At 50.1% G+C, this 18,189-nt stretch overlaps 2 protein-coding genes across 10 annotated transcripts in view; both read left to right on the plus strand.

Moving 5' to 3' along the window:
• GTF2I (general transcription factor IIi) overlaps positions 1–5,889 on the plus strand; it is a 108,399-nt gene extending 102,510 nt beyond the window's left edge. For 8 of the 9 annotated variants that reach the window (XM_034988688.1, XM_034988693.1, XM_034988691.1 and 5 more), the window contains 5 exons: positions 301–329; positions 2,625–2,666; positions 3,429–3,470; positions 3,958–4,033; positions 4,743–5,889. In XM_034988688.1, the coding sequence (XP_034844579.1) occupies positions 301–329; positions 2,625–2,666; positions 3,429–3,470; positions 3,958–4,016 (172 nt within the window). In that variant the 3' untranslated portion in view covers positions 4,017–4,033; positions 4,743–5,889. The remainder of the gene's footprint in view (positions 1–300; positions 330–2,624; positions 2,667–3,428; positions 3,471–3,957; positions 4,034–4,742) is intronic. The other variant, XM_034988690.1, reaches the window with a different exon arrangement.
• An 8,124-nt stretch (positions 5,890–14,013) lies between these two features.
• The window catches only part of NCF1 (neutrophil cytosolic factor 1), a 17,880-nt gene continuing 13,704 nt past the window's right edge, over positions 14,014–18,189 (plus strand). Inside the window, exon 1 of the mRNA XM_034988703.1 lies at positions 14,014–14,136. Within this exon, the coding sequence (XP_034844594.1) occupies positions 14,065–14,136 (72 nt within the window). The 5' untranslated portion in view covers positions 14,014–14,064. The remainder of the gene's footprint in view (positions 14,137–18,189) is intronic.

Genomic DNA, 18,189 nt, shown 5'->3' on the forward strand with positions numbered 1-18,189 from the left:
TTCCCCAGGGGTCTGGATAAAAGCTTGCTTCCATTAGACTATGTCACTGAAATTACTGTATTCTTTTTTTCTTGGCTTCTGTTGTTTTCACCATCTTTAGTGTGGCCTTATCTAATGATGGTGTGTAGTAGTTATATGTCTATCTTTTCAAGATTAAAAAGTGTAAGATTGAAACATAGTTGGATAACATTGCTCATTCTAACATGTAAGTGACTTGAGTTAAATATTAGTTAAACTGAATATACATGTAAATTTTGTAGAACAAAAATAAACTGTTACATAATTTGTTTCTCCCTTTAGACCATTTCCAGGACTTGTGATTAATAACCGTGAGTAAATTTCATGAAGTCTTTTCCTTTCTTCTTTTCTGGGGTGGGAGAGACTGTGTGCGTGTGCCTTTGCTCACAGAAAGTAGTGTTTTACCCCCCTCCCGCAGTAACCAGGCAGAGCTGGTGGTGTAGCCTCAGGGTCAAGGCACCAGGCACTTTTCTACGTGTAAAATGGGGTTCGTTGCTTAGTCTTTTAAATCTCAGTTTATTCGTTCATAAAATGGTGATATTAGTGCCCATTTTGAGAGTCTTCGAGCAGTGTAAATAACTCCTTTGGTGTCAAACATCTTAAACAGGGATCAGCGAGTTCCTGCCTGTGTTTGTAAATAAAGTATTATTAGAACATTTCCTGGCCTCTTTGCTTATGGTGGAGTTGGGAAGCTGCAAGAGACCGTTGTGACCGGCAGAGCCTGAGATATGCACTCACTAGCTCTTTATGAAAAAGTTTGTTGACCCCTAACGTAGAGTCGTACTTTATGTGCTCAAGAAGTACAATCTGAATTTGATAATATTACTGCAGTTCCTTTACTATTATTGTGTAATTGCTGTGTGAAACAAGTAGGTCTTTTAATGTGATGTCGCTTGCTTCTGTTAATATTTAAGCCAGTATCTAGGGGCGCCTGGGTGGCTCAGTCGTTAAGCGTCTGCCTTCGGCTCAGGTCATGGTCCCGGGGTCCTGGGATCGAGCCCCGCATCGGGCTCCCTGCTCAGCAGGAGGCCTGCTTTGCTTCTCCCTCTCCCACTCCCCCTGCTTGTGTTCCCTCTCTCGCTGTGTCTCTGTCAAATAAATAAATAAAATCTTTAAAAAAAAAAAAAAATTTAAGCCAGTATCTGGCACAGGTTGGGCTCTCAAATATTGTTACACGAACAGATGTATGTGGTTTTCCAATTCCCTGATGTTCGTAACATTTATTTTTTTTTTCACTTTTTTTTTAATTCTTATGTTAATCCCCATACATTACATCATTAGTTTTAGATGTAGTGTTCCATGATTCCTTATTTGTGCATAACACCCAGTGCTCCATGCAGAATGTGCCCTCCTCAATACCCACCACCAGGCTAACCCATCCTCCCACCCCCCTTGTTCATAACATTTAAAATCGCATTTTTAGCAAATACTATACATACATGTCTTACGTTCTGTTAACTTTATTAAAGTTTTTCACAAGTGAGAATTCTCTTTCCCCAGTACCGTTAGAGCTTCAGTCTCTTTTCCAGGTGGTATTAATCTAACTCTAAAACCCTTCTACACTGAGTACTCAGTTCTGTAGTTTATTTGCTGGGAGAGCGTAAGCCCCTCCAGTGTCATGTTATGGAGTTTCCGGGGCCCCTGGAGCAGCAGAGCCCTCCCCCTGCCCCCGGGAAATCAGGCACTCACTGTAGATGCCCCCTGCCCTTCTGTTCTGCTTCACACTGTTGGCCCTGTTTGGGGCCTTCACTCTTCAGGGTCATAGATTTTGTTCTCTCTCTTTTGCCTCCCAAGTTTTGGGTTTCACTTTATCATAAAATGTATTCATTTGGTTGTACCCCTAAACCATGAGTTCTTTTTTATAGGTTCTATTTTTAATATATTCTCTTTCTTGGCCAAATATGTTAGTATCCAGTAGTGTCAGTGATGAAAGAGGACATAGGCCTTGCTTCATAGATCTTTAATCCTCTTTCTGACATTCTACTTAAATCACACCAGGGAACTTGGTCATTTAAAGAAATCCAATGATGGTTTTTTCCTTCAGATTTTTTTTTTTTTTATTAATCCCAGTGCATCTGTCTTCTGTGTAATTTTTAGTTTCAAAGAGTATTGTATTTTAAGCCTTCCTGTCCCCTTCCCTTACGTTTAAAATTAAGTTCAGTTTTGTTCTTATCCTTGTACAGTAGTGTTTAGTAGAACTTTCCGGTAATTACTATGAATTAGTTATTCTGATGGGACATACCAGAGTTCTTAATACATGTTCCCTTCTTGTCATAAGGAAAATAGTGCCGGGGCGCCTGGGTGGCTCAGTCGATTGAGCGTCTGCCTTCGGCTCGGGTCATGATCCCGGGGTCCTGGGATCGAGCCCCGCGTCGGGCTCCCTGCTCAGTGGGGAGTCTGCTTCTCCGTCTCCCTCTGCCTGCCTCTCTGCCTACTTGTGCTATCTCTCTGTCAAATAAATAAATAAAATCTTTAAAAAAAAAGGAAAATAGTGCCTGTTACGGCAAGGTTGAAGCATCCAAATAGAGAATGTATGTAAAAATGCTTTTCCATTGTAACCGCATATCATTAAATTATTGTTTAAATCAATCTGCTTTTTTTTTCAGAGTTGGTTGATCAGAGTGAGTCAGAAGGCCCAGTGATACAAGGTAAATTCAGCAGGGTAAAACAGAAATATTCCTACTTTTGCGATACAGTGGATCACATAAAATTGTGGGGCCTCACTTGTTTACATGTGCTAATAACTTCAGGGAAAGTCATTTACACAGTCAGACTTCGTGTTTTTGGCTCCTGTGTTCAGAGCTCAAGCTCTGGGTCCTGACTGAGAACTGTGGGCCACATGCCATCTGACCCCACAGTCCCGGTCAGGCAGAAAGGAGGTCAGGAACTAGGAGGCCAGTGTTGTAGAGTGTAATTTTTTAGGGACAAGCGTGTCTTTCTAACTTTACCCCTTTATGCCATTCATATCTAATGCTTGTTATCAGCCCAGTTTTGTCAGGGGGAAATTGTGACTTTTAACATTCCTTAGAAACCAGCGTTGAGGCCTGCTACTGTGATCCGCTTGAAAGCAACGAAAAGCTTTTATTCTATCAAAAAGGTATCCACAGGAAGGTGGGGAAAGACCTAAAAAGGAACTTCTTTCTTTCACGTTAGGGCTTTGTTAATTACAATTGTTATTTAAGACTTGGTTTGTGTAAGGTAACTTAACACATGCCCGAAAAGGAGATTTGGGGGAGTCTGGTTGAGTCGTCATGTTTAATCCCAAGACGCTATGGCTGCCGTTGCATCTGGGACTTGTGCTTTGTGTACATTGTCTGGAGGGCTTTCTCCTTGCTTCCTCTAGGTCCTTTAAGTAAGTGAGAGCGACTTTAGAACAGTATTAGAGTAAATCTTCATGTGTTTCTCTTCAGAATCAGCTGAGCCCAGCCAGTTGGAGGTTCCTGCGACAGAAGGTAAAAAGGGTTATTTGTCCAGCTGCCAAACACTGAAGTTCCTTAAGAATGTGCTCAGGACGAAGGATTGATTGTGGTTTTCACACTACCTCCTAGAACCCTGCGGTTGTGTTTTCTTTTTTCTTTTGTCTCGGGGTGAATTGGATCTGTCGTTTACGTCCAGAAACGTCGTGTTAGCGATGACTTGTGGTTCTTTTGCTCCGTTTTCTCCAAATGACTCTTAATGAATCCTGAACGAGTGCAGTGACTACTTTCTAACCTAGATTTTTTAATAGATAAGCAATAAGGTGTTTGTTACTTTGAAAACTTGAGTAACACAATTTAGAACTGATTGCTAGAGGAACGTTGTCTCTGAAAATGTTACCTTTAGTATCTTACGATTCCTATTAAATTATTTTAGTACATAGTTTGGTAGGAGTGGGTTTATAATTATACAGATTTGCATTCATAGTGCAATTTACCAGTTCCCTTTTGTTTTTCTTGGTAGAAATAAAGGAGACTGATGGAAACTCTCAGATCAAGCAAGAACCAGACCCTACGTGGTAGACCTCTTCCCTCCTAGGGTAAATCAGCTTCTGTGTCCGGGGTGCCATCTAATGTTCGTCTGAACCCGCCTGTGTGTTCAGAAGCTAGTGTGTCTTCCCTGCTTCAGCCATAAATGGTGCCCCGCACCTTCGGGTCACAGGAGGTCAAGTGTAAGCCCTACTGGATGGTTTGAGTTAGAGGATCAAGCAGAGAGATTTTCCTTAGATCAGTGTTTGTGAGTCTTAGATGTAAAAACACTTTTGCGCTAAAAGGAAAATGTTTTGTTTCTAATCTGTAGGGCAAATCTCACCCTCTCCATTGGAATACACTCTGAATCCATATCACTACACTGACAAAAGCAGCATTTGCAGAGTCTGGCTAAGATGCACCGTCCATTGTGCATCTTGCCTAATTAACTTAAAACCTTGAACTTGGCCAGGTTGTTAACAGGACAGGCAGCTCTACACCAGGAGTCCGCTGCTTGCTGCTTTGGGGCCGTCGAACCTCGCTAAGCCCGAGCCGTTGAATAGTTGACGATGGTTATAGGGTCTGGCTTCACAGTAGTTGCTCTGATCTGTACCCGACAGTGCACTTTTTTAAAAAGACCTTTTTTTTTGTCTGGGAATTTGCCATATAATGTCAGTTTGTGGACTTAAGTGTTGATTGAGTTTTGCTGTTTGCCAGTGTTAAATTCCTGTAACCGGAATAACCTGGTTTCTTGCTTGTTTGTTTTCTCTCCTATTTTAGCTTAAAGTATCAGTGGGTGAGAAGAGCTTTTCGGACCTGTTACTGCCCCAAGCCGTGTAATATACTTGTATAACAGAAATACCTTCTATACAAACCTTTTTTTCTACTTTTAGATAGAAATGTCTACTTTTTCAGCAGTTCTGTGAATTGAATTAAAGAGCAGAGTGACTGTAGATTTGGAATGGCTGGTTTACTTTGGAATGTATTATAAGGATTTTACAGCAATGCTGGAAAAATGACAGGGAAAATGACAGGGATGAATCTCATCAGATTTTTTACGTATCAACAGAGCCTTCAGCTATGGTGTTTATTTTCCAATCAAGCGAAGATCTCTCCTACTGGAACATCTCAGCTCCTGCAGTGAAGAAACACCTGTGATATAGTTCAGTCCTTTTAGTTTTTCTATTTGAAAAATCGTTTAAATGATCCTTTTGTTCACGGCTCTCTTTGACGACTGAGTGGACAGTTAGTATCTGTATATTTGACTAAACCTTTTCCTAAGCTGTCTATCATGGTTCATATGTTTTTTATCATAATTAAAACACCACCGTCTGGATCACCTAACAAGCCAGTGAGGTTAGCATGTCGGCATGTGGCCTAGAGACGAAGTACAGGAACCTCTTCTACTGAGATTTGGCACCTGGATCAAACGCGTGACGCACCAGAAGTGTAAGGTCAGGTATGAGCGCTTGGGCCAGCCCAGGGACAGACGCTAAAGCCTCGCGATCATGTAACCTGTTGTGGTGTGGGTTTCTCTGGAACACTTCCAGCTCGGATCAGACTGTAGGGCTTTTCAGCGCCTTCGTTATTTTAGAACTCTACTTGTAACTTTGAGGCTCCGGTGTGGGGAGTGAGGGGCCAATAAGCTAAGGACGTGCCCCCCCCCCTGATATTCTGCGCCATTTGTGGGAGGATCTTACGTGGGTTGGATTTCACAGACAATGAGAGTTGTAAAATACCAGCTATGAGAAGCTAGAGTACGTGATGGCATAGAGTTTTCATTAGCTTTATCACAATATTCACGATGGAGAATTATATTACATGGTAGCAGAAATAGGCATTTTTATGTGTTGCTTATATTTTACCTCAAATTAAATTGTAGATATAGGGTAATAAATAAAATCCATCCATGCCTTTCACACACTAATTCATTTCTTTCGAAGGTGTTTTCATGGTTATGTCTGGGGAAGGTGGGTGGTTCGGTGGTAGGTGGAGTGCACAGTGAAGGCTAGGCAGGCACTGTTCGCGGGCTTTCTGAGACCGGTGCGCATCAGTCTGAGCTGGGACTCGAGCCCCCGACTCCAGCAGCTGTGACATGCCAGCCGTATGCAGCTTCCCCGGGATTTGGAGGCAGGATCTCTCCCCAGAGGGAGCATGTGCATCAGCCCCTCCCACACGCAAAATCACACGCGGACTACACATTTTTTCCCTGTTCTCCCAGCATAGCCTCTGCCTCTCCACGCACCCCCCCAATTCCCCGACCTGTGCACGCCCGGGGAAAGCAGGGCTCCCCGCTTGCTAGCCTGCCGGCCGACATCAACAACTCATAGCTACTCCAGCAGGTCTCGTGGTTCCTTCGAAGCCTTCTTAACAAGTGTGCGCGGCCTAGCGCCCTTACCCCAACTTCCCATCCCAGCCGCTTGCGAAACCCTCTTCGTCCACGGGCCGCTCTTAGAAGGAGTTAAGCGCTTACGTATAAGGCTGCTTTAACAAACGTGTGGTGGATTACAGACTCAGCGAGGAGATGTGCTGTCCTATCCACCGTGAGTATTTATGTCCAGTGTAAAAATGCTGTACGCATACGCACGGTTTTCGTTTTCGTGTATGGCCCCCCCTGCCCTTTTCCTTCACATCTACCGAGCGGAGAGTTTGTGTGCTCTGGACAAACAGCCCAGAACCAGTGCCACAGCCACGTCACAACCTTTGAAAGGTTTAAGGAATGTGGTCCTGGCCTGTTCCGCCTCCCCTCTTAACTCGACAAGCGTAGTTTCGAGAAACATTGACTCTAAAGCAAGGGGTGCCGCTGTCTCGTCTCCTCCTGGAGGAGCCCGCGTGTGAAACAGGTGGTTCTTACTGATTCACTGTCGTCTCCAGAACCTTCCCGCCTGTCGCTCCAGGCCCCTGCAAGGGTTCTGCCTTCCCAGGTTGCCGCCCCGGCTCCCGGTGTCCCTGAGCTGGCAGTGCCTGCATAAATGGGACCACAGATAGATCGAGTGATCCTTTCAGGGAGTGAGGGGATTAAACTTGTCCACCGAGACCTTTGTCGGGTCAGTGAGGATCGAATGGAAAAACGAAACAGCGTAAACAGGTCTCGTCATGCTTTAGTGTTTCTGAAATGGCCTCCTTATTCCGTGACTTGCGGTCAAAGAGAATTTTACCAGGGAGGGTAGTGATGAGGAACACAGGCTTTGTTAACCACATCCAAGCTCTGCTTCGGGACAGCTGTTAACCTTGAGAAAATTTCCATCAGAAACAGCACAAGCAAAGAAACCTGGACATCCCAGGGTTACAGGATTCAGATCCCATCCACAGAGTCTGGCCAAGCACTGGCCCCCTCCCACCTTCCAAGCTCCCGGCCTTCAGTGGCGGGGAAAATGAGGCTCGGTTCCTAGAGCCTTTGGGAGGCAGTGCAACGGGGGGTGGGCCTGAGGGGAAGGGCCTACGCTGGAGCAGAGAGGGGGTCTGTCCTGAGAGACCCTGACCTTGGCATTTGCCTGCCCTCCCTCGTCATGACCTGCTGACGTATGGCAGCTTGCCTTTCTGGCGGGGAGCACGTCTGAAGTCATTGGTCCCAGCCCTCTGGCCCGTGAAGTGGGGTGTGTTAATGTGCTCTCACCCCAGGCCGACGTTGCTTTGAGACTTCATGGATGAGGAAGTAAAGGCTGAATCGTAATCACAACCCCCGCTGCAGTCTTCCCTGAGACCGGGACAGGACTTGAGCACGGGTCTGAAGCCTTCGGTGCCGCCACCATGGTGCTCTCCGCAGCTGGCAGCTGGCTCCCTCTCAAAGTAGGTCGGTGATTCTGAGCGTCCTTGTGGCCTCGTTTCTGCCCCACCACCACCACCACCACCGAGCACCAAAAAGGTGTCGTGTTGGAAAGAAAAAAGTGTTAGGAAGGTTGACCCCAGACCTTACCAGATTCTACTTAACACAAGCCCCAGTCTAAATAAATTCAAGTGCTTTGGTTGGTTTAACCGATGGTGGGCAGTTAATTGTCACACATTGAAGGGTATCTCCTAAATGGAAGCCTCAGTTTCTGGACATGTATGTATTCGGAAGGTATGTTTCCCAGGGATGCCTTGGTTTCCCGATAGTGGGGACGAAGAAGGGAACAGGATTCCAGGAATTGAGAGGACCTGTAGGCTGCTTTCTTTAGCATAGCAGCTCTTCTTCTGCTTCTCCGACCTGTGGGTCCAGGAGGATGAGCACAAACGGAGCTGTTCATCCTTTTATTTAGACCCCCTAGAAGTTGCTCTACCAGCCTCTGCAATTGGACCTTTAACTCCAATATGGGTGGTTGGCTTTCTGGACTTCACCCCATGGCTGCCTGCCCTTTTAGCTCAAAGATTTGAAAGCTTGCAGCTGGTTGTAGAAATCACACATCCCTAGGGGTCTGGTGGCCTGGTGACAAGTACAGTGGGAGACCTAGCTTGGCCACTCCAGAGGGGCTCTCTCACCCCGGGAACAGCGTTAAGTAACAAAGCCAAGGAGATTGGATTGGCTCATGGTTTTCCCCAGCCTCATCACTCCGATCAACAGTGGTCTTGTGTGTACCTTACCTCCCCCTTCTGCCCCACCCCACCCCCAAGACACACATATCTTGTGGTTTTATTTTTAAGGAAGTGTCTGTAAAGTTGAAAGCAAGTTATGATACAATACCCATTAGTAAAGGTGTTTCCTGCCGGATTTCCTTCTCAGAAGCAAGATCAGGTGGTTGAGAAGCATTTTGCAGCATCAACTTTATGCGTGGTCTCCGGTCATCTAAAATCTCAAGTTCCGGAAACCAGTAACAGCTCTTACCAAGGACCATGGCTAGGCAGTGCCTGAGGGGACCTGGTGGGGGGATGTCCCCCTTCGTTTCCATAAAAACTATTGGGTAGATCCAACCAGAGGCAGAGAAAGCAGGACTGCGCCCCAGAAGCCTAGATGTCATGGGCTCTAAGAAGGTCTAGCTACATCATAAAAGGGTCTGTTGAGTTCAGACCAAAATTGTCCTCTCCTTTATGGTGACCAGTCTAGAACCTTTTTGGAAGAATCCTTAATAAAAGACAGCAGACGAGGGTGTCCAAAAATGCGGGGTCGGAGTGAGGAGCCTAGGGGGTGTGGTCATAAAAGCCACAGTGAGTGTTGGCTTGTCGGCCTTAGAAGGGACCAGGGGGCCTGGAGCTTGATGCAAGGCAGGATGCTGCAAGATGGCATGAGCAGCCGCTTCACACCTTCGTACACCATCTCAGGTGACCGTCCCTCGATCCATGCCTGTGTGCCTTTCTGTGTCCCCTTGGAAGTGGCAGAGGTACTGAGCCCTTGACAGGTCGCAGACTCCACTGCCCCTTCCGGCCGTCCTGGGGCTAGACAGATCTGCCAGTGGCGGCCCAGCCCTGGTGACTGCATCTGGGGCATGGTTTCCTTCATTACTGGAGTTAGCTTCAAGTTCAGAGATCACTACAAAATACCCTGCGGTGGCAGCTTGCTGCTGGATTTATCCTTTGTGCTTGGTTGAGGAGCTTCAGATAGCTTTCTTTGCATGACACATCGGGGCCCAGCCAGGCCCTGGGTTTGGAGGGGCGGGCACAGGCCAGGCCCTGAGGGTCCCCAGGCAGCCCGCCAGGGAGGAGGCGGGCTTGCAAAATTCCACCCATCAGCCCGGCATCTGCCAGACCCACTTGGTGTCAGGAGCTCTGCCAGACGCTGCAGTCCCTTGAGGAAAGCCCTGGGCTGCGGCCCGTGGCCTTGGTTTCTGGCCTGTGCCTGACCTCGTCAGGAAAGCCCCTGTCCCAGCCTCAGGTGACAACTCCCAACCAATCGAGAGCCTGCCCCGGGCGACTGAACCTCACGCTTCTCCCCGGAGCCTGGAGTGCCTGCTGTCATTCATGTGGCCCCTCCCTCATTCAAGGCCCGGGTTCAACAGCCAGCAAGCGCCCTGACTGAGGTGGCGGAGTGGACCTGTGCCCCCTCTGCTCTACTGACCTCGGGTGGCCCTGTGCACAGTCTGCGGCTAGTGAGGGCTACCTGCCACGCTAAGCACTGGAGCCTCACGCGATGCAACAGCCCGCGAAATAAGTACCGTTGTCCCTGCCATCCTACAGGTGAAAACACGAAGGCTCGTGTTAACTTGCCAAGGGGCTCCCAACTAGGAGGAGTCCGAGTCCGAAGCAGGTGTGTGTGTGTGTCCAGCAGGTGGCATGGATGTGCCTTCCCCCGGGGCGCCGCCTCCTGCAGACCAAAGGCATGGTCGGAGGCCCCCCGCCCAGGGGAGAAGAAATTCCCAGGGGTGGGACTCTGGTGTGTCTCGAGCCCTCTCTCGAGTGCAGGCACCTGGTTCTCTTATGAGGCCTCAGGGTTCATCCCCGACCCACCCAGAGCCCATTTCTGGTCCGGTTTTCTGAGAAACGGAAGATTTGTGGCCCCTTGGGAAGCAGATCTCCAGCAACCCACATTTCTGCATGCAGACACCTGCTTGCAGTTAAGAGCCTTGACCCCTCACGGCCAGCGTCCCCTCCCAGTGGCTTGGCTGCCTGCCAGGCAGTGGCACCTGGGGGGGGCCCCGTCCCACCAGTGTGGGCATCAGGAGAGAACCAACCGGTCCTGAGGGCTGGCCCCGGGCGTCCTCAGGCTGCTGATCCAGACTGTTCTCACCCAAGGAGGGGCAGCAGGTGGGCTTTAAGTTATGCTTGGGAAAGAACTAACAGCCTCGTAACGATGGCTGATTTGTTCCCATCCTGGAAAGCCCTGGATTCCCTCTCTTGACACAAGATCCCGGAGGGCACTGCTTGGACCTCGGGCTCCGATGTCACATCCCTCTCCACTCGCCAGCGTGGCCCAGCCCCGGGGATTTCCTGGTTGAGGAACTGGCCCGCCCAGCCCATGTGGGGAAGGCCTGGCGTTGGAGAACGTGGCATCTGGGAAGAGGTAAAGACCTGCCTCCTTCCCAGCCTGGCCCAATTTGGGAATCTCCTGCTTTGGGGGTGTTGGTGCAGGCCAACTCCTTCCTCGTGAATCCCCAGTCGTGTTCATCATTCACTCACATGATGAATGGCAGAGCAGGGGAGCCCAGTGGTTGAGAGCATGGGCCTGGGGTCCGGACTGCCTGGGTTCAAATCCCAGCTCTTCCCTTACAACTGATTTACGGCTCTGTGCCTCAGTTTTCGTGTCTGTAAAGTGGGGGGAAATAACAGCACCTATCTGACAGCTTCCTCGTGATGATAAGGTGTTGGTAAATACAAAGCGCTCCGACCCCGGCTGAGGCCCTCCAGCCAGCCGTCAAGGGGCAGTGGGGGGCACTCTGAGCTGTGGTTGTAATACGCAGCTGACCGGGCCCCTGGGATACCGACTTCCTCATCATTATGATCTGATAATCACCAAACTGTACGTTTTTCTGCAATTTTCTGTATATTTCACAATAAAAGTCTTAAAACTTTAAAAGTTTGAATCTTGGGGGCGCCTGGGTGGCTCACTCATTAAGCGTCTACCTTCAGCTCAGGTCATGATCCCAGGGTCCTGGGATCGAGCCCCACATCGATGGGGTTCTCTGCTCCGCGGGAAGCCTGCTTCTCCCTCTCCCACTCCCCCCTGCTTGTGTTCCGTCTCTCTCGCTGTGTCTCTGTCAAATAAATAAATAAAATGTTAAAAAAAAAAAAAAGTTTATATCTCCCCCCGCCCCCTCCCCCCCAAACAGCCCTTGTATCCATTTATTATCTCATTCCTTCAATTTGCTCATTCCCTTTTTTTTTGTTTTAATCCTTTGGTCACTTGCTTGTCTCCCCCGTGCATTCAAGTCCCAAAGGCTTTGAGCCTGCCAAGCGACAACGGGACTTGCTGTGGATGCTCCTGGCTGCGGGGGCCGCGGGAGGAGGTCTGGGGAGGCCACAGGAGGGAAGTGGTAAGGTGGTGTCTGCACGACTCGGCTCGCCGCCCGGGGCCCGGAACCTATTATGCAAGAGTGGAAAGGCCACGGGAGGAAGGGAGGGAAGTGCCACTGGCCCCGGGCCCCGCTGACTTCCCCGGCCCTTGTCCTCACTGCGCCCAGGTGAGCCAGCCTGGGGGCTGCGCGTGCAGTGACCTCAGGGCAGCACCGCGTGGGAACGGGGACGGCGGGAAGCGCTTGCAGTGAGCCAAGCGCGCTGTGCTCCCAGGCGCTGCCGTCCATCCCATGGCCCCAGCCTATTCCTCATGTGGCAATTGTCGTCCAAGCATGACGTACCCACAGCAAAGGGCCACGCGCGACCCCGCGTGCCGAGACTGGGCGGATTATGGGAGAGCGAGCACGCTTGCAGAACCAGCAGCCTGATCAGGAAGGGGCAGTCCGGCTACCACCTCCTGCTCCCTAACGGCCACCGCTGTCCCCACCCTGGAGGTCACCCTGCCTTCCAACAGTGGAGCCTGGCGAGGGGAGTTTTTCAGCTTGGTCTACACGGCGTCCTGCCAAAGTGTGCTCTGCTGTCTGCCTTCTCTCCCTCCACCTGTGTCTAGAAGGTTCCCCCGAGTTGTGTGCGGCAGCTCCTCGTTGCTGAGCACCGTATCCTCCTGTGCGGGAAGGTTCTATTTCTTTTTTTAAGATTTATTCATTTGTGAGAGGGGGGAGGGAGGAGAGGGAGGGGCAGAGGGAGAAGCAGGCTCCCCGCCGAGCAGGGAGCCCGGTGCGGGGCTCGATCCCAGGCCCCTGGGATCGTGACTTGAGCCGAAGGCAGACGCTTAACCGCCCGAGCCACCCAGGCGCCCCTCGGGAAGATTCTAGATACATAATGGAGATGACCAGAGAAGGGCCTTGCAAGGCTGGCCACACCCAGGGCCGGTGACCTCCTAGTGACCACAGGGGATGTGCCAAGCAAATCTCTCAGCGAAGAGGACGTGGCCCCTGCCCTTCTTAGTGACAAAACCAGGAACAACCACCAACTTGACCGGTCATGGTAACAGTCTCAAAACGGCACATTTTGGCTCCCCTCTGCCAGACGCCACCTCACCCCCAGGAGTCCAGGGGGACCCGTGGCTCTCAGAGTGCTGGTGGCCTTTGCCGTGGCCTCTGGGTCTTGGAATCTGTGCGTCTGGGCCACCAACCAGCCCCGCCAACCTGAGCCTGCAGCCAGACTGTCAGTGGAGGCCACCTGCCCTGTGACCTTGGACCAGCTCTGTAATCTCTGAGCCTCCCAGGTACCCCCGCCCCCCGCACCGTGCGAGAGGCCCCAGCCCCTTCCCTCACCCACCAGCACACGGCTCCCTCCTCACCTCTTCACCCCACATCCCTCTCAGCAGAGCCTGTGGTCCCATTTCACTCAGGAGGAAACTGAGCCCCGAGGGTCCACTTGAACGCAGGTCTCAGAGCCTGTCCCCACGGCCACTGGTGCTCAGTTACACACCCCTGTAGATATGCACCCCTCCCATGGAGGGCACTGGTGCGGCCACTACCCAAGTGTTTAGGGAGGGCCCTCTGCAAGCCAGCCACCAGGCTAGGGCTTGGGCCACAGCCAAGCCCTTGCTCCCATGGGGCTCACATCCTGGTAAGGAGAGACATCGTAAAAAAACCCCGAAATAGACAATATGTCCGTCGTAGTAAGTGCTCTGAATCAAAACCGGGAAGGTGTGAGTGTGTGTGGGGGGGAAGCGTGAAGTTTTGCTCTTTTGTGAAGTTATCAAGAAAGGCTTCCTGGAGGAGGTGCCATCTGAGCAGAAACCTGAAGACCCTAGGGAGGGAGTTACAGACAAGTGGGAGACGGTCCAGGTGGCCCCGCAAGAGCAAAGACCCTGCAGTGGGAGCAGCTTGGTGTGTTCCAGGAACTGTAGAGAGGCCAGTGTGGCTGGTCCACAGGTTGCCGGAGGGAGAGGGGTGGGGGATGGGCCCCCCCCCCCCAAACTGCGGGGCTCGCCAACCGTGGGGAGGACCTGGCAAGCTCTCCCATCCACATGCCTGCATGAGGCCGCCCACGTCCGTGCCACAGGAGTCGAAGGAATCCCAGAAACTGAAAGAAGAAGCAGAGCCCTCCTTGCGTCCTCCCTGCCCCCTCTTGCCCCCACCCCTGCCGAGACCAAAGTGACTTCCTCTTTCCACCCCATTTAAGGCCCAGCCAGGGAGCGCCCCCGCAGAAGGGGCGGCCCCGCAGTCCGGCCATGGGGGACACCTTCATACGCCACATCGCCCTTCTGGGCTTCGAGAAGCGCTTCGTCCCCAGCCAGCACTACGTGAGTAGCCCACGGGAGGGCCCTGCGAGCGCGCGGGGACAGGCCTGTCGTGGGAGCACTGGTGCCAGAGAGTGCTGTGACCGCGCGGCTCCCAGGACCACTGGCCTGTCGGGGCGCACCGTGGACGTGCACCCTGGCACCCCGGGGCCCTTGGTGGGAGGACAGGCGGCTCGGCCCCTGGCCCCTGCCAGCCCACCTCACTCCTTGCTCCCCCGCCCCAGCCAAGAGTCCCCCACAGCACCCTGTTCACGTCCCGGCAGCCCAGGGCCCACTCCTCCCAGCAGCCCTCCCTGACCATCCCAGCTTTCAGGGAGCCGTCCTCCAGGAGAGGACTGGCGGCAACCCTCTGTCTCCCCAAGCCGGCCCTGGGATCAGTTACATTCCAGTCGGATCCCCTCCAGTAGGGTGACCCCCACCAAGGGGCCAAAAATGTCCCCTTCCCCCATGCCCTGTCCTGGGAGGCTGCCCGAACATGTCCACCCCACCCCACCAGAGGGTCCCCAAGGCCAGAGGAAGGCCAGGGAGGAACTCTGCTTTGTCAGTTGTAGGGCACATTCAGTATCCTTTGCCAAGACCTTTCTTCTTTTTCTTCACTTTTAATTTCGAAATAATTTCAAACTTACAGAAAGGTTGCCCCCAAAGCACCAATAACTCCAATATCCCTCTACCCCCCACATCTGTGCTCCCTCTCTCCTCTCCCTCCCCGTCCCCTTCCTCCCTCTCTTTCTCTCTCTCTCTCTCTGTCTCTCTCTTCCCCACCTCTTTCTCTCTCTCTCTCTCTGAATAGGACTTTTCTGAATCATTCTAGAGTAAACTGGAGACATTGTGTTTCTTTACTCCTAAACACTACTGTGTACTTTTTAAAGGATTTATTTATTTATTTGAGAGAGAGAGCACAGGAGGGGAGAGGGAGAGAGAATCTCAAGCAGACTCCCTGCTGAGCGCGGGGCTCAGCCTCACCACCCCGAGATCATGACCTGAGCGGAAACCAAGAGTCGGATGCTTAACTGACTGCACCACTCAGGTGCCCCTCTACTGTGTGTTTCTTAAAATCAAGGGCATTTTCTTACATCACCGCAATGCAAATGTGTCAACATCAGCAAATTAACGTAGACGTAGATGAAACACCGTTCTCCGACCCACGGACTTCACTCAGATTTCACCATTTCCCTTACCTGTCTTCTGTAGTAAAAATGTTCCCGGTCTGGGATCCAACCCAGGACCACCTGCTGCATTTCACATGTCGTGACTCTTCAGACTCCCTTAGTCTGGGTTAGTCTTTTTTTTTTTTTTTTTAAAGATTTTATTTATTTGAGAGAGAGTAAGCCAGAGAGAGGGCACGAGGGGGGAGGAGCAGAGGGAGAGGGAGAAGCAGACTCCCCACTGAGCAGGGAGCCCGATGCGGGGCTCGATCCCGGGACTCCAGGATCATGTCCTGAGCCGAAGGCAGACGCTTAACCGACTGAGCCACCCAGGTGCCCCTGGGTTAGTCTTTTTTTAAGTTTATTTATTTAAGTAATCTCTGCACCCAACACGGGGCTCGAACTCATGACCCCGAGATCAAGAGTCACACCTTCCTCCGACTGAGCCAGCCAGGCGCCCATGGGTCAGTCTTAATCTTTTTTTGTCCTTCTCAACTTTGACATTTTGAAGAGCGGGGGCCAGTCATTTTGTAGGATGTCCCTTCTACAACAGGATTTGTCTAATCCTTTTTCATTAGACTGGGATTATGTATTGGTGGCAGGAATAGCCCAGAAGTGACACGGTGTTCACCTCGTTGATCCTATCAGCGGCAGGGGATTTTTTGCTGGTTCCTGTGTCGGTGATGTTAATTTTGATCACCAGATGTCTCTACTGTAAGGTGACTAGTTTTCCCCTTGTGATTAATAATGAACCTGCGGGGAGATTTTCTGAAATTAAATGAATATCCTGTTCGCTCTACAGCACCTGGATGACTCTTGCCTAAGTCAAATTACTATAATGATTGCCAAACTGATTTTTTTTTTTAGTACAATTTGCTTTTATTCTTGTTTTTTTTTTTTTTTAAAGATTTTATTTATTTATTTGAGAGAGAGAGAATGAGAGATAGAGAGCATGAGAGGGGGGAGGGTCAGAGGGAGAAGCAGACTCCCTGCCAAGCAGGGAGCCCGATGCGGGACTCGATCCCAAGACTCGATCCCGGGACTCCAGGATCATGACCTGAGCCGAAGGCAGTCGTTTAACCAACTGAGCCACCCAGGCGCCCCGCCAAACTGATTTTTTTAAACTCTACGGTTCCTTCTGCATTTATTAGTTAACATTGTACCGTAAGGTTCTTCCCCTCGTCCTTACTATTTACTTAGGTCACTGTGGATGTGATCCATCACTATCATAACTCATTTCATGCTCCGATCGTACCAGATCTGGCTACTGGGAGCCCCTTCAAGCTGGCTCCTGTGTTTTTTTGACCTAGTCTGTCATTCTCTCAGCATTATTCTTACTTCTGCTACTGAGATGTTCCAGGCTGACCCTGTGCTCTCCAGCGGGAGCCCTGGACTCTGCCGTTTCACCTGTTTCTCTGCAGTGGGGAGTGAGGTTAGAACTCTAGATTTGGAAGCTGAGCATGCTCACTGCCTCTGGGATGTCTTTGCCCGTGGCCTTTCAGACCAGGGAAAAGAGCCATTCCATCTCCTTCTCCTTGTACCCCTTTATATTCGTAGATCCTTTCTCTCTCCACGATCACCCCGCCTCCCAGCTGAATTAACATCTTGACTCCTTTGCTCATTTCTGCAATCCACATGAGCTAGTTCTATCAGAATTACAGCACCCACGCCATTATGAACGATCAACCTGTTAGGTCGAATTTAAGTCTTCTTTGCGTTTTTTTCCCCCCCTTTGGATTGAAGGTAGAAATACTATAACTAAGAGTTACTTGGATTTTTTTTCCAGTTTTCTTTAATATGGTTGTTACCCATCTGATAGATAGTGAAGTTCATATGTTTTCGTTTGTTTCCAATTTGAAGTTGTTTTTTTTTTAAATCCTTGTTGATCTAATTTTATTTTTATTTTTTTTAATTTTATTTTTAAATGTGTAATATATTAACATGTTTGATGTGATCAAACATCGAAACTTTATAAAAAGATGTGTTCAAAGACTCATTCTGGTTTATCTTTCCTGTATTTCTCTTTGCAAAAAAAAAAAAGAGGGGGTGGCTGGCTCCATCAGTAGAGCATGCAACTCTCGATCTTGGGGTCATGAGTTCAAGACACACATTGGGTGTAGAGATTGTTTAAAAAAAATATATATATTTTTGGGGGCGCCTGGGTAGCTCAGTCGTTAAGTGTCTGCCTTTGGCTCAGGTCATGATGCCAGGGTCCTGGGATCGAGCCCTGCATCGGGCTCCCTGCTCGGCGGGAGGCCTGCTTCTCCCTCTCCCACTCCCCCTGCTTGCGTTCCTGCTCTCGCTGTCTCTCTCTGTCAAATAAATAAATAAAATCTTAAAACAAAACAAATATATATATATATATTTTTAAAGATTTTATTTATTTATTTATTTTGAGAGAGAGAGAATGAGAGAGAGCACATGAGAGGGGGGAGGGTCAGAGGGAGAAGCAGACTCCCCGCCGAGCAGGGAGCCTGATGCGGGACTCGATCCCTGGACTCCAGGATCATGACCTGAGCCGAAGGCAGTTGCTTAACCAACTGAGCCACCCAGGCGCCCTATATATATATATTTTTAATAGAGAGCACATGAGCTGGGGGGCAGGGATAGAGGGAAATGGAGAGAATCTCAAGTAGACTCCATGCTGAGCGTGGAGCCTGACGTGGGGCTCCATCTCACGACCTTGAGATCATGACCTGAGCCAAAATCAAGAGTCAGATGCTTAACTGTCTGAGCCAGTCAAGCACCCCTAAAAATAAAATGTTTAAAAAGAAAGAAAGGAAAGAAGAAAGAGAGGGAAAAAGAAAGAGAAAAAAAGAAAGAGAGAGGGAGGGAGGGAAGGAGGAAAGAGGAAGGAAGGAAGGAAGGAAGGAAGGAAGGAAGGAAGGAAGGAAGGAAGGAAGGAAGGAAG

The sequence above is a fragment of the Mirounga leonina genome, unplaced genomic scaffold, assembly GCF_011800145.1.
Source record: "Mirounga leonina isolate KUSES-001 unplaced genomic scaffold, KU_Mleo_1.0 Mir_454, whole genome shotgun sequence".
NCBI classification, from domain to species: Eukaryota; Metazoa; Chordata; class Mammalia; order Carnivora; family Phocidae; genus Mirounga; species Mirounga leonina.